This window comes from Amblyomma maculatum, chromosome 10 (assembly GCF_055883805.1).
Source record: "Amblyomma maculatum isolate TAMU_Amacu chromosome 10, ASM5588380v1, whole genome shotgun sequence".
Lineage (NCBI taxonomy): Eukaryota > Metazoa > Arthropoda > Arachnida > Ixodida > Ixodidae > Amblyomma > Amblyomma maculatum.
This window is the reverse complement of record NC_139353.1, coordinates 114,768,226-114,782,156: the sequence shown is the minus strand read 5'-3', so window position 1 is coordinate 114,782,156 and position 13,931 is coordinate 114,768,226. Positions and strand designations below refer to the sequence as shown.

The window sequence follows — 13,931 nt, the reverse complement described above, 5'->3', positions numbered from 1 at the left end:
CCACAAGCTATATAAACAGGTAATAAAAGAAAGTGAAGAAAAAGCCCTATGCTTATGTGTAGCAGAATGCGCACAAAATATCATGCAGTGGAATTTTTACTTCATGTGCCTACACTATGTACAAAGATACTCTCCATGTCTACCTTCTGGCTTCTTAAGTGTTATGGACAGAAGGCTGCCGTCAAGGACAAAATTTACTGGTCCACTCCACAGAAACATATCCTGCACACTCATGGTAACACACCAGGTGACGAGACTGGCTCTAGGACAATGCGTGTCGTTCGTTACCAACAAGCATGCTATTTTTCTGTCACTAAGTGCTGCTTATTGATTGCCAGGGGCGTGCTGCAAGGCACTGTTGCAGCAGTGGCATCCTGCTGACTCACCAGCGCGAGCAGGTGCCTCTTGTTCCCTTGCTCGGCTACTTGCACACCATTGTGATAATGCCCATCTTCAGTACTGTGTATTAGTATAAATACATTGCTGCATGCAACGCATTCATTACAAAAAGTTCCAGTCTGCACGTCGCTGCTTCTTTATATTTGCACAGGCAGACAAATGTTGCAAACTTGAGCATGCACTGGGGAGCACCTATACTTTTTCTGAAGAACAGCGCGACTTCGACAAGGACGGAAGGAAGACAACACGGACAGGCGCTGACTTGCAACTGAAGTTTATTGCTCGGAACGTGGTAATATATATATCAGGCTCCAAACAACAAGAGAAAACAGAGAAGCGATACACATTTGATTAAACACTTGAAAACTCGTGCGATGCCACCACGTCACTTCCCTGTAGCTAGATAACTAAGCTCCTTTGCTGACAACGCCAAGGACGGGCTGCTGACACAGGCGTCATTTGACCATGCGATTTGTGCGGCCTCAATAATTTCACGGGTTATCTTGTCCCGATGCCCATTTAACACTTTTGTTTTGTGGAAATAAGGTTGGCAGTCGTTACTTTCGCAATCTCTGCAATGAATGCCGAGATGCCCTTTAACGGAGTTGAAAACATTATTATTGTGTTCTCTTAGGCGCTCATTAAGGCATCTGCCCGTCTGGCCGACGTACAGCTTGCCGCAAGATAGTGGGATGGAGTAGATAACACCATCTTTGCATGCAACAAATTGATTCTCATGTTTTATAGTGCACTTTTCTCGTAAAGATTCAGCGTTAACCAGCTTGCACAATTTTCCAAGCTTTTCGGGAGCCGAGAAGACAACTCTGACATTAGCTCGGTGGCCTATCTTCTTTAGCCTGTGGGAAAATTTGTGGATGTAGGGAACGACTGTCGTCTTTTGTTTTTCTTTGGCGGATTCGGCCGTTTCCTTCTTTTTGGTTTTGCCTAAACACGCAAGCAACGATTCAGAAACAGACACGAGCAGTTGCTTGGGATATCCTGCCTTCACAAGGCGATCGGTTTGACGGTTGAAACTTTCTTTTACTGAATGAAGGCATGATTTGTTTAAGGCATTGGTATAGCACGACTTAGCCACGGCGCGTTTTACGAGCTTAGAGTGCGACGACGCAAACGGAAGCAATGGCTTGTTGCTACGTGGTTCATAAGACCAGCAGGTGTGATTTGGCCGGAAGCTGAGTCTGAGATCAAGAAATCTTATCTCGTTATCTTGAGGTACTTCATGAGTCAACGTGAGCGGGTGAAGGCACTGAACAAAGATATCTTGAACCTGGTGCATGACGGAATCAAACTCTTTGTCATCGGTATTTAACAAAACAAGAAAGTCATCAACAAACCGAAAACACTGTAAACATTTCGATCCTTCTAATAGTCGTTGGAGCATTCTGTCTTTTTTTGCGAGTAATAGATCACTGAGCACGGGCGCTACACATGAGCCAATGCACACTCCTTTTTTCTGCAGGTAAAGTTCACCATCCCATGTCGCATAAGTTGATTTTATATACACTTGTAGTAATTCTAAGAAGCCAGCAACGGAGAGGCCTGCCTCGTTTTGGAAGGCGACAACTCCGTACTTGTCAATACACTCTTCGATGCACGAAAACAGCTCGTCATGCGGCAGTGAATAATAAAGATCTTTGACGTCAAATGAGCAAGCCATGAGATTTTTGTTCTTTTGGGTTTTCAAAACCTGGATTACATCCTGTGACTTTTTCACCAGAAATGGATCGTCTATGGTCAATGAATTTAAAATCTTCTTAAGAAACACAGCTACAGTTTTTTGCCATGTGCCGTTTTCGGATACTATAACCCGGAAGGGACATTCCGGTTTGTGCGTCTTTGCACTGAAGAATAGCTGCAGACTGAGTCGTTTACATTTGTCGATAGAATTTTTCAAGGCATAAAGGTTATGCTTTTCACATAGTTTCTTGGCTTTAGCCTTGACTTTAGCCAAGGAGACCTTCTTTTCAACGCTAAAGCACGACAGAACGGCTTCGCGACCCTTAGTTGCATAAAGATGCGACGGGATCACTAGGAAACCTCCTTCTTTGTCAGCCATAAGCAAACGCAGCGAATGTTCTTTCAAGTAGGACACAGTTCTCCGGACAGGAACAAAATTCACATGAGCCTTACACCGTAGCAATGCATCGACCCCTTCGGACACACACCTGTCTGATTCGGCCACGGGTGCCAAACTGGATACTTGTCTCACCATGCCCAGCAGTTCTGCTCGTGACCTTCTGGGTGCGGTGGCGAACTTCGGTCCCTGGGAAAGGACACGACGCACATCGGTGGGCAGTGAAACGTTCCCTGAGGTGTGGATGACGTTTTCCGCCTTGCGCTTCTTTTCCGGCTGTGAGGCTCGGAGCTGAAGAAGTGTCTGCTGCCAAAGGAAGTCAGCAGTAGAGTTGGCCAGGTCAGAGTATTCTTTCCATTTTCTCCTTGCTTGGGCCGGGGCCCAAACGTTCTTCAGCTCCGAGCCTCACAGCCGGAAAAGAAGCGCAAGGCGGAAAACGTCATCCACACCTCAGGGAACGTTTCACTGCCCACCGATGTGCGTCGTGTCCTTTCCCAGGGACCGAAGTTCGCCACCGCACCCAGAAGGTCACGAGCAGAACTGCTGGGCATGGTGAGACAAGTATCCAGTTTGGCACCCGTGGCCGAATCAGACAGGTGTGTGTCCGAAGGGGTCGATGCATTGCTACGGTGTAAGGCTCATGTGAATTTTGTTCCTGTCCGGAGAACTGTGTCCTACTTGAAAGAACATTCGCTGCGTTTGCTTATGGCTGACAAAGAAGGAGGTTTCCTAGTGATCCCGTCGCATCTTTATGCAACTAAGGGTCGCGAAGCCGTTCTGTCGTGCTTTAGCGTTGAAAAGAAGGTCTCCTTGGCTAAAGTCAAGGCTAAAGCCAAGAAACTATGTGAAAAGCATAACCTTTATGCCTTGAAAAATTCTATCGACAAATGTAAACGACTCAGTCTGCAGCTATTCTTCAGTGCAAAGACGCACAAACCGGAATGTCCCTTCCGGGTTATAGTATCCGAAAACGGCACATGGCAAAAAACTGTAGCTGTGTTTCTTAAGAAGATTTTAAATTCATTGACCATAGACGATCCATTTCTGGTGAAAAAGTCACAGGATGTAATCCAGGTTTTGAAAACCCAAAAGAACAAAAATCTCATGGCTTGCTCATTTGACGTCAAAGATCTTTATTATTCACTGCCGCATGACGAGCTGTTTTCGTGCATCGAAGAGTGTATTGACAAGTACGGAGTTGTCGCCTTCCAAAACGAGGCAGGCCTCTCCGTTGCTGGCTTCTTAGAATTACTACAAGTGTATATAAAATCAACTTATGCGACATGGGATGGTGAACTTTACCTGCAGAAAAAAGGAGTGTGCATTGGCTCATGTGTAGCGCCCGTGCTCAGTGATCTATTACTCGCAAAAAAAGACAGAATGCTCCAACGACTATTAGAAGGATCGAAATGTTTACAGTGTTTTCGGTTTGTTGATGACTTTCTTGTTTTGTTAAATACCGATGACAAAGAGTTTGATTCCGTCATGCACCAGGTTCAAGATATCTTTGTTCAGTGCCTTCACCCGCTCACGTTGACTCATGAAGTACCTCAAGATAACGAGATAAGATTTCTTGATCTCAGACTCAGCTTCCGGCCAAATCACACCTGCTGGTCTTATGAACCACGTAGCAACAAGCCATTGCTTCCGTTTGCGTCGTCGCACTCTAAGCTCGTAAAACGCGCCGTGGCTAAGTCGTGCTATACCAATGCCTTAAACAAATCATGCCTTCATTCAGTAAAAGAAAGTTTCAACCGTCAAACCGATCGCCTTGTGAAGGCAGGATATCCCAAGCAACTGCTCGTGTCTGTTTCTGAATCGTTGCTTGCGTGTTTAGGCAAAACCAAAAAGAAGGAAACGGCCGAATCCGCCAAAGAAAAACAAAAGACGACAGTCGTTCCCTACATCCACAAATTTTCCCACAGGCTAAAGAAGATAGGCCACCGAGCTAATGTCAGAGTTGTCTTCTCGGCTCCCGAAAAGCTTGGAAAATTGTGCAAGCTGGTTAACGCTGAATCTTTACGAGAAAAGTGCACTATAAAACATGAGAATCAATTTGTTGCATGCAAAGATGGTGTTATCTACTCCATCCCACTATCTTGCGGCAAGCTGTACGTCGGCCAGACGGGCAGATGCCTTAATGAGCGCCTAAGAGAACACAATAATAATGTTTTCAACTCCGTTAAAGGGCATCTCGGCATTCATTGCAGAGATTGCGAAAGTAACGACTGCCAACCTTATTTCCACAAAACAAAAGTGTTAAATGGGCATCGGGACAAGATAACCCGTGAAATTATTGAGGCCGCACAAATCGCATGGTCAAATGACGCCTGTGTCAGCAGCCCGTCCTTGGCGTTGTCAGCAAAGGAGCTTAGTTATCTAGCTACAGGGAAGTGACGTGGTGGCATCGCACGAGTTTTCAAGTGTTTAATCAAATGTGTATCGCTTCTCTGTTTTCTCTTGTTGTTTGGAGCCTGATATATATATTACCACGTTCCGAGCAATAAACTTCAGTTGCAAGTCAGCGCCTGTCCGTGTTGTCTTCCTTCCGTCCTTGTCGAAGTCGCGCTGTTCTTCAGAAAATGTCATACCAACTCGCCCAAGCATCAGTTCTAGCACCTATACACAATACCAATGAATCAGGGTAATATTGTAGATAAAAACAAAATATAAAAAACTAGCTGTGTGGGTATTGCTCATACTTGCTCAAGGTATCAATTGCATCTGTCCATGAGTTATCACTTATGCAAACACCTGGTGCCGAATTCTCTAAGGTGCTGTATGTTTGGTGACGACCCCTTAGCTGATGCAATAAAAGTACCAACCATTTTCCTTGTTTGTAGATCATTTAATATGTAGCTCTATTGCAAACTCTCTATTGAGCTCTATTAAGAACTGTGGCAGTGCCCATTCATATTGATACGCATGGAGTGTGGTGGCTCATAGAGGCACAACTGCTTTTTGCGACCATTTGAATCAAATTAGCAGATAAGGAAGCTTGGGCAAGTTGATGACAGTATTCTTGGTACCAGTGGCATAGCCAGAAATATTTTTTGGGGGTGTTATACAACAGAATACAACAGACAAAACAGACCAACCGGAAGGGGAGAGCGGGGAAAGGAATGTGGGTGCAATGTTAGAGAATTTCTCTATTCTCTTCAACATTACACTAACTTATGGTTTCTTTGTATATAGATCCCAAGAACTAAATCGAGACCACAGTTCTCACCTGGCCCTTCAAATGTAAGGAGACAGTAAATTACCATTTTAGAAATGCGCTGTTTACAGCACTGCATTTGTTGTTTTATTTTCCTAATATGGCCTTTTATTAAGATGCGTTTAAAAGGGCAGAAGGCAAGCATAATCATAATTGCATAAAAGCTCCCGGGTAAGTGCATGAGACGCGCCTGACCATGCCAATTAGTCAGCGGGGTGCCAGTAGTGCAACAAGAACCTAGAAGCACATTCTTGAGGACCAATAAGAAGCAACCCGAAGCATGAAAATTTGCATGCTTTAAGGGAAGGATTGGGCATGCTCCCAACATTGGCCTTGTCACAAGGCGTCTCACTGTTAGAGTATGTGCAGACATCTAAATAATGAGCAGCTAGTCAAGTTTAGGAAAGTAACCAACATCTTCAATTTATTTTCGACACTGAATATTGCTAAGGACAATGAAGATGAAGCGAGCAGTGGCACAGGCATGAGCACTTGCTCCAGGCCTGCTCCCATTATTAAAAACCATCCCATCCCATCACCATCGGTCATGCTCTTTCATCACTAGCTTCCCATCCTGTAACAATGTTTTCTAATCATTAGAGACAGGTAAAACTCAACACTGGGGCCCCAAAAGCCTTTCAAAAGAGGTATTCCAGCTGTACAGCATCATGGCTTAGCCAGCTGCCAAGCAGCTCATCTTTGGGACTGCTGCAGGTACCACTTCTTACGTAACAGCAAAAGCAGAAGGCAATATGCTGAGATAAGCACAGGGGTTTCAATCCTCAGTGCACTTACCTATTGATTTTCCCTGCCCTTCCGCCATGTGCAAGGTGGGTATCCAATTCCATCTCAATATTCTCTGCAAACACATGCAAACAGAAACAAGTCAAGTAGAGTGTGCAACCTCGTTATAGGTAATTAACAAGGAGCTGATGTTTGCAAGCTTACTTCATGCACTGCACAAACAGAGTAATGCATGCATCAATGCCAAGCACTTTATACAAGTGACCCACATTTGACAACTCCTTGCATGCAAGCTACAATGAAAAACATTGTTTACAGCAAAGAGAAAGCCTAATAGAGCTTCAAAATGCTTGTTAAGCACATTGTTCTTCCTCTTGGTTACGTAGATAGTGACACTGCAACTGGTGGTTGTTTTGTGTATTATCAAGCATTTAGTGCTTTAAGTTGCTCGCGAAAAATGAGTTCGGGCCACTGCGGGTGTTGGCACACAATGGCCGTTTTTGGCAGCGGATGTGTTATCACTGGAGTGGGGTTCGATGATTGGATGAACAATAAATTCACAGCTAAAAGGGCTCATAAGTAAATATATGTTCTGTCATATTTTTGTGTTTTCTATACTATCTACAAAACCAGCATGTTTGCTTTCGTCAAAGTACTCCAAAGTATTACAATAAAATAAACATTGCTACAAGCTCTGGCTATTGTTCTGCCTCGGGGAACTTTGCGTCTCTACATAAATGGTTTTGGCAAGTATAGCTACCCTCTATGCACATGCAAACTCTTGCCTAAACAGCTGTTTCTCATAGATGATATCTCGAATTCTGCGCTGCCATGAGGACGAAAACTAGGCAGCACCATGCTACTCGAGCAGCGAAGGCAGTGCAAGAATGTTTTATATATTTCCCTCTCAGAATGAGCGAAAAAAGTATGGATGGAAGCTCTTGGCATTTACAAGCAAGTGAACCGGCGGGTGTGCTCGGCACATTTCACTCGAGCACGCCCTCGAAACTCCTTTGAAGGTTCACCAAAGATTCGGTATCCGCTGGCTACAAGCAACGGCGGCAACGATGCGACACGGTGCTGGCGGTGGCAGGCACTTACGCAAAACATCGATTGAAAAAAGTAACTATCGTGCGCATTGGCTGAGCAGTGAAAGCTCGTTCCGATCTGAGCTATCGATGTTCATACATAATAGAGTTTGCAATATTTTCACTGCTGTTCTTTTCTCAAAGACTCACCATCATGAGTAACGTCCCTGGCAGCAGCTCACTGTGCTTTCGCCTGTCGGCTTAGTTTTCAGTCAGATTAACGCGCGTGAGCACACTTGTTGAGAGCTTACATCCCTTTGGATTATTTATAATATTGCGTTACCATCGGCTGCGTGGATTGTCAGCGCCAGGTTGCAGTGGAGCACAGGAAGGTCAGCGAAATTTACCGCAAGTGCACCATTCCTTTTTTTTTCTTTGCTTTATTGTCCCCAGGAAAAAATATTGACGTATTTACATCTATGGGACACGCATTTCTTTTTTTCTTGCCAAAGCGTCTGTTGACGCAACACGGATAAAATGTATTTTCAGCCAATCCTGCTGTTGTTTTTTTTTTCATTGACTTGTACCCATGCATGCCAAATGGAATTGATCAAAAACTAAAATGGGATTTTATCACCTGCGTGCTGGGTGCTTTTTTTTTTTTTTTTGGAATGTGAACCTTTTGATTTTCCGTCGCAGGACGCAAATTCGGAACGCATTCACAGGAGTAAACCAGGCTGTATTCCATTTGAAGCAATGAAGCAATACGTCTTTTGAATGCATATTTGCAATAGTTTGATACCTTGCTTGAATTTGCGCAACTGATTTAAGCGTCATCCTCAGTATTACTGGAAATGTTTCACTGCCCTTTGAGGTGTGCAGGCAATTTAAATATTAAGGCCATGAAGGATGAATGTACACAGACAAAGCCTCTATTCACTGAAGATGGCCGCATCAAATGCAAAGCTGGTGGCACATCTGATGATGCCGTGGGCTCCTCACTGTAGATTGTTGGAGACTCCATCCCCCCCCCCCCTTATGCTGCCTTAACACAAACCCCGATAGGTACATACAACTGGGCGCCGTGCGCACCGCTCTGAAAAAGTCGCCGCAAGCCACCAGCTGACAGCCACTTGCCCCCCAGTGCCACGTAACGTGCGTCCCGATACATACAACTAGGCGCCGTAAACAGCGAGCCACGAGCTGACGGCTACTTGGCTCTTCCACAAGGGGACCCAGTAACTCAGCTTCCGACAATAAAGTTTTGTTTCTCTCTCTAGTGACGCGCAACTGCTGATAATGCTACTGCTAGCCCTACTGCCATTGCAATAAGAAACAGGAATAGGGAAAAGGTTCGCCCGTGTAAACATAGTTACAGCACTTACCTGCCAATTCTTCACCATTTCCATGATAAAATTTCTTCTCTTGCGGTCATCTCCTGGCATGCCAAAACCAGTAAGCCTGCCTTTCGCAGCATTCTTTGTAGTCTGTGGCTTGTATGCTTTCACAAGCAATACGTTCACGAAAGCTTTCCCCCGCCGTCGCATATCGCATAGGCTATTGTGGAGCTTCCATGCCACGCGACAGCCTGCAGGCAGCGACTGGCAGATGTGAAACAATGGTCTTTTTCCTAACTGGCGTACCTTATTTCTCCTCGCCACTCCCGACTGTCCTCCTCTCTATTTGCTTCTCCCTCTCTATTTTTTCACTCTCCTGTCTTCCTTTCATGGCTCTTCCTCCAACGGGGGGGGGGGGGGGGGGGGCAATGGCGCAGAGTTGGGGGTCATGTAAAATGGTGGTGGTACGCGCCGATGAATGCGCGGTCTCCTCCTCTCATGGCTCTCTCTCCAGCTGTGCGGGCTCGTTTGCAAGCTCAGCGGCGTGCGCTTGGTGTTGCTGCGCCGATGGACGTCCAGCGGTATGGATGCGCGGTCTCCTCCTCTCAATGCTCTCCCTCCTCAGGGGCGTTTGCGCGGTCTCCTCCTCTCAATGCTCTCCCTCATCAGGGCTCGTTTGCAAGGTCAGGGGCGTGCGCTTGGTGTTGCTGCGCCGATGGACGTCCAGCGGTATGGATGCGCGGTCTCCTCCTCTCAATGCTCTCCCTCCTCAGGGGCGTTTGCGCGGTCTCCTCCTCTCAATGCTCTCCCTCCTCAGGGCTCGTTTGCAAGCTCAGGGGCGTGCGCTTGGTGTTGCTGCGCCGATGGACGTCCAGCGGTATGGATGCGCGGTCTCCTCCTCTCAATGCTCTCCCTCCTCAGGGGCGTTTGCGCGGTCTCCTCCTCTCAATGCTCTCCCTCCTCAGGGCTCGTTTGCAAGGTCAGGGGCGTGCGCTTGGTGTTGCTGCGCCGATGGACGTCCAGCGGTATGGATGCGCGGTCTCCTCCTCTCAATGCTCTCCCTCCTCAGGGGCGTGCACTTGGTGTGGCTGCACCGATCGAAAATTCCTCTATTTACTGCTGGAAACAGAGATGCATCAGGAGTGCCTCCGGCATACAGAACCACGTCGCAGGGTTTCCATTTACATTCCCAAGCAACATCAAGTTCCTTCGTGGACGCACCTTAAAGAAAAACATTATGCAACGCCAACTAGACCGGCCGACCTGCGAGCAAGGCGTGCGGCGCTGGACTCGAAATTCCTCTGTTTACTGCTGGAAACAGACGCATCAAAAGAGCCTCCGGAATACAGAATCGCGTCGCAGGGGTCCCATTTACATTTCCAAGCAATATCGAGTCCGTTCGTGGACGCACTTGAAAAAAAAAAACATTCTGCAGCGCCAACTAGGCCGGCCTAACTGCGAGCATGGCGTGCGGCGCCGGTCTCTAAATTCTTCTATTTACTGCTGGAAACGGACGCATCAGAAGAGTCTCCGGCATACAGAACCTCGTCGCAGGGGTCTGATTTACATTCCCAAGCAATATCAAGATCGTTTGTGGACGCACCTTAAAGAAAAACATTATGCAACACCAACTAGGCCGGCCGACCTGCGAGCATGGCGTGCGGCGCTGGACTCGAAATTCCTGTATTTACTGCTGGAAACAGACGCATCAGAAGAGCCTCCGGAATACAGAACTGCGTCGCAGGGGTCCCATTTACATTTGCAAGCAATATCGAGTCCGTTCGTGGACGCACTTGAAAAAAAAATTATGCATCCTCCGGGATAGGTCAGCAAAGCCGGGCGGATTCCGGATATATTTTGGGTACTTTGGAAAAATGTTCGAAACTATTCAGCCCCTGCGTCAGCAATGCTGTCTACAGATACAGCCCCATCTTGCCTAATTGTCGTATTTGTCGTAGCAGTACCGACAATTGCAAATCTTTCCTGCATTCCCGGGAATTCCTCTAATGGCCGTATTCGTCATGCTCCTTTCTTGTCCTGTACGTCAGCGGACGTGTCACTGTATGTCTCATTTGGACAATAGGCATTCCTCACTTGACAATAGTGCTTCTCGATGGGAAGGGTGAACAATTGAACAAAAGCACATCCGGCTATTTCTCACAGGGCGACGTTTCTTTGTATTTTTCTTGATGTTTCCTTCACAGGGCCAATTTGGCATTTGCAGGGTCTCGCAAAGCAAAGCAGGCTCACACAAAAAGATTCATGGAAACAGGCTCAATTAGAGCCCTTGCACCAACAGCACATATCCACAGCACATATCTATGTCCACAGGGGAACAATAGTGCGCGCAAGTGCGGACCATGCACGGTCATAACACCCCTTACACACGGCATTTTGACGACTCGAGTCACTTCACTTTTTGGAAGTGCCATTTTCTTGCAAGACCTTGCGAAGCATTTGTGCTCCCTGTACCAATTCAGGATGTCGTCGGTTCGCTGGGACCCAAAGTTCAACGAGATGGGCCGCATCATGGAGGGCGAAGCGTTGCAAGAAGAATTTGTGCGACCTTTGCGACTCGCACCTCAGTCGTCTACTGTGCGACCACATCCCTCCTCCACATCGGCAGGCCGTCCGGCTACGTCGGAGTACTGGGGAGTTTGCGGCCAACTAGGCTTTAACGACACCAAGCCGAACTGAAGTGGCGAAGTGGTGACGTACTATCGCGCTTCGACGAAAGGAAGACGTGCACAGTTCCGATGCAACAGGTGGCCCAAGCAACTGTCGCAACTTCACGGCATTGCTGCTTTGCAAGGATCGGCTGGCCTACAAGACGCCGGAGGTGACTCGGCCAGTTTTTTTGCCCGTAAGGACCGCCTAGGCCGTCCTAATGTAAAGCTGCCGCGGTCAACTATACTGTATTTGACGTTCTGCATGTCTAAAGAGATATCCATGTCCCTCGCCAGAGAGATGCAGAACGAGGAGATTTCGAAGCAGACGTGTACGGATTGGACCAATTACGTCCGCGAAATTTGCTGCGTGGAGCTCGCGGAGCAACCCCCAATGGGTGGACCGGGGGAAGAAGTGCAAGTAGATGAATGCCTCATGAGGGGCAAACGCAAACACAATCGTGGCCGGCTTTTGGTAGGCGACAATGTGACACCACACCGCCAGAACAACTATGGCGGTGTAGTCGACCGCGGACAGTGGATCTTCGGGATGATCTGGGTAGCCACCAAAGAACTTCGCCTGTTTAAAGTCTACCGACGAGACGCGGCGACCCTGGGAAAGATTATTGCCGACAACGTTCGACCGGGGACCACGATAGTCAATGATGAGTGTGCGGCGTACCAGTGTGTACCGGGGCTGCAGGACAGCAACGATGTTAACATGAACTTCACCCACAACACCGTTAATCACTCACAGTTTTTTTGTGAATCCCGTCACTGGTGCCCACGCTCAGGACATTGAGAGCTGTTGGCAGAAGGCCAAGGCCCGTCTGTTAAGAAGCGGCCGCAAGCTGACCCCAGCGCTTACAGAGTCCTACCTCGGGTGGCTTTGGTGGCTGTCTCTAAATGGTAGGCGGCGCTGCCATGACCCCTTCCTTCGACTGATGGAGGTTATCGCAAAGCACTACCCCATGTGAAGTGTTCACTCGTCATCTGCCCCATGTGAAGTGTTCAGTCGTCATCTGCCATCAACACTTCGAGGCCCTATGGGCCGCAAAGCTGCTTTTCCAGCTTTTTTTTTTCTTTTTTTAACGGTCCCTCTCGGGGCCACCAAACGAGCCTTGGCAGAGCAGGCACGATGCGTACCACTGTCTCTCGCCCCACTTCCTCTCTCTACACCAAGTGGCGTTTATGCCCATATCCGGCGGTTTTGCTGCTACTGCTGTTTTGGTAAGTAGTGTCTTTTTCACTGCCTATTGTAATTTTCAGTGCAGTGGGTAGCGAATATGCCTACTTTGGGAATAGGTAGTACCCGCAGATCTGGGTCATTAATGGTAAATAACGAGGGGAATAGAATGGGGATGCATCCCATTTGGTAATAACTTGCAGATCACCGCTAGCAGTGGTATTGCTCACGAGGAAAGCTTAAAACGGCTGCATCCTACCGGTATTCATCAATAGGGCTGTAACTTGAGGGTAACGAAAAAGGTCCTAACTACTTTAGTTGATGACAACGCAGAAAGGTAAAGTACGAAAAGTGGTAGGCGTAACATTTCGAAATAGGCAGCGTGCAAAGTCAATGGCATTCTAGTCTAAATCAAAAAGAAAACATGGGCATGGGTCGGACATTTTCGCTAAGGATAACGAATTAGATTCCGAGGGAAAGAAAGCGTAGCAGCGCGCGATAGAAAATTAGGTGGGAGGATAAGGTTAGGACGTCCGCAGGGGTCAAGCGGATGCAGCTAGCACAGGATTGGTTTAGTTGGAGGAGTATGTGAGAGGCAATAGAGGAATTTCGAGTCCAGCGCCGCACGCCATGCTCGCAGGTCGGCCGGCCTAGTTGGCGTTGCATAATGTTTTTTCTTTAAGGTGCGTCCACGAAGGAACTTTATGTTGCTTGGGAATGTAAATGGAACCCCTGCGACGTGGTCCTGTATGCCGGAGGCACTTTTGATGCGTCTCTGTTTCCAGCAGAAATAGAGGAATTTGCGATCGGCGCAACGTGCCCCCAAACTCAGCGCACGCCGCATACGGCTGGACATCCATCGGCGCAAGCACCGCAGCCACCACCAAGCGTACGCTGCTGAGCTTGCAAACGAGCCCGGACAGCTGGAGAGAGAGCCATGAGAGGAGGAGACCGCGCATTCATCGGCGCGCACCACCACCATTTTATGTGACCCCCAACTCTGCACCATTGCCCACCCGTTCCCCCTCCCCTCCCCCCCTATTGGAAGAAGAGCCATGAAAGGAGGACAGGAGAGTGAAAAAATAGAGAGGGAGAAGGAAAGAGAGAGAAGGACAGTCGGGAGTGGCAAGGAGAAATAAGGTACACCAGTTAAGAAAATGCCACAATACTTGCGTACAACAAGAGCATCGCACACCATGACCGCGCACAAACACCGCCATTAACGCAGCCTCCCAGACTCTTGGCTACAGGAATGCCTA

At 47.7% G+C, this 13,931-nt stretch overlaps 1 protein-coding gene across 1 annotated transcript in view; it reads right to left on the bottom strand.

The window, feature by feature from the left end:
* Positions 1-299: 299 nt before the first annotated feature.
* LOC146177286 (uncharacterized) overlaps positions 300-13,931 on the bottom strand; it is a 46,527-nt gene continuing 32,895 nt past the window's right edge. The window contains exons 4-9 of the mRNA XM_084581508.1: positions 12,242-12,316; positions 11,839-12,183; positions 8,869-8,970; positions 6,507-6,570; positions 2,586-2,898; positions 300-459 (exon numbers count right to left, since the gene is read on the bottom strand). Of these exons, the coding sequence (XP_084437634.1) occupies positions 300-459; positions 2,586-2,898; positions 6,507-6,570; positions 8,869-8,970; positions 11,839-12,183; positions 12,242-12,316 (1,059 nt within the window). The remainder of the gene's footprint in view (positions 460-2,585; positions 2,899-6,506; positions 6,571-8,868; positions 8,971-11,838; positions 12,184-12,241; positions 12,317-13,931) is intronic.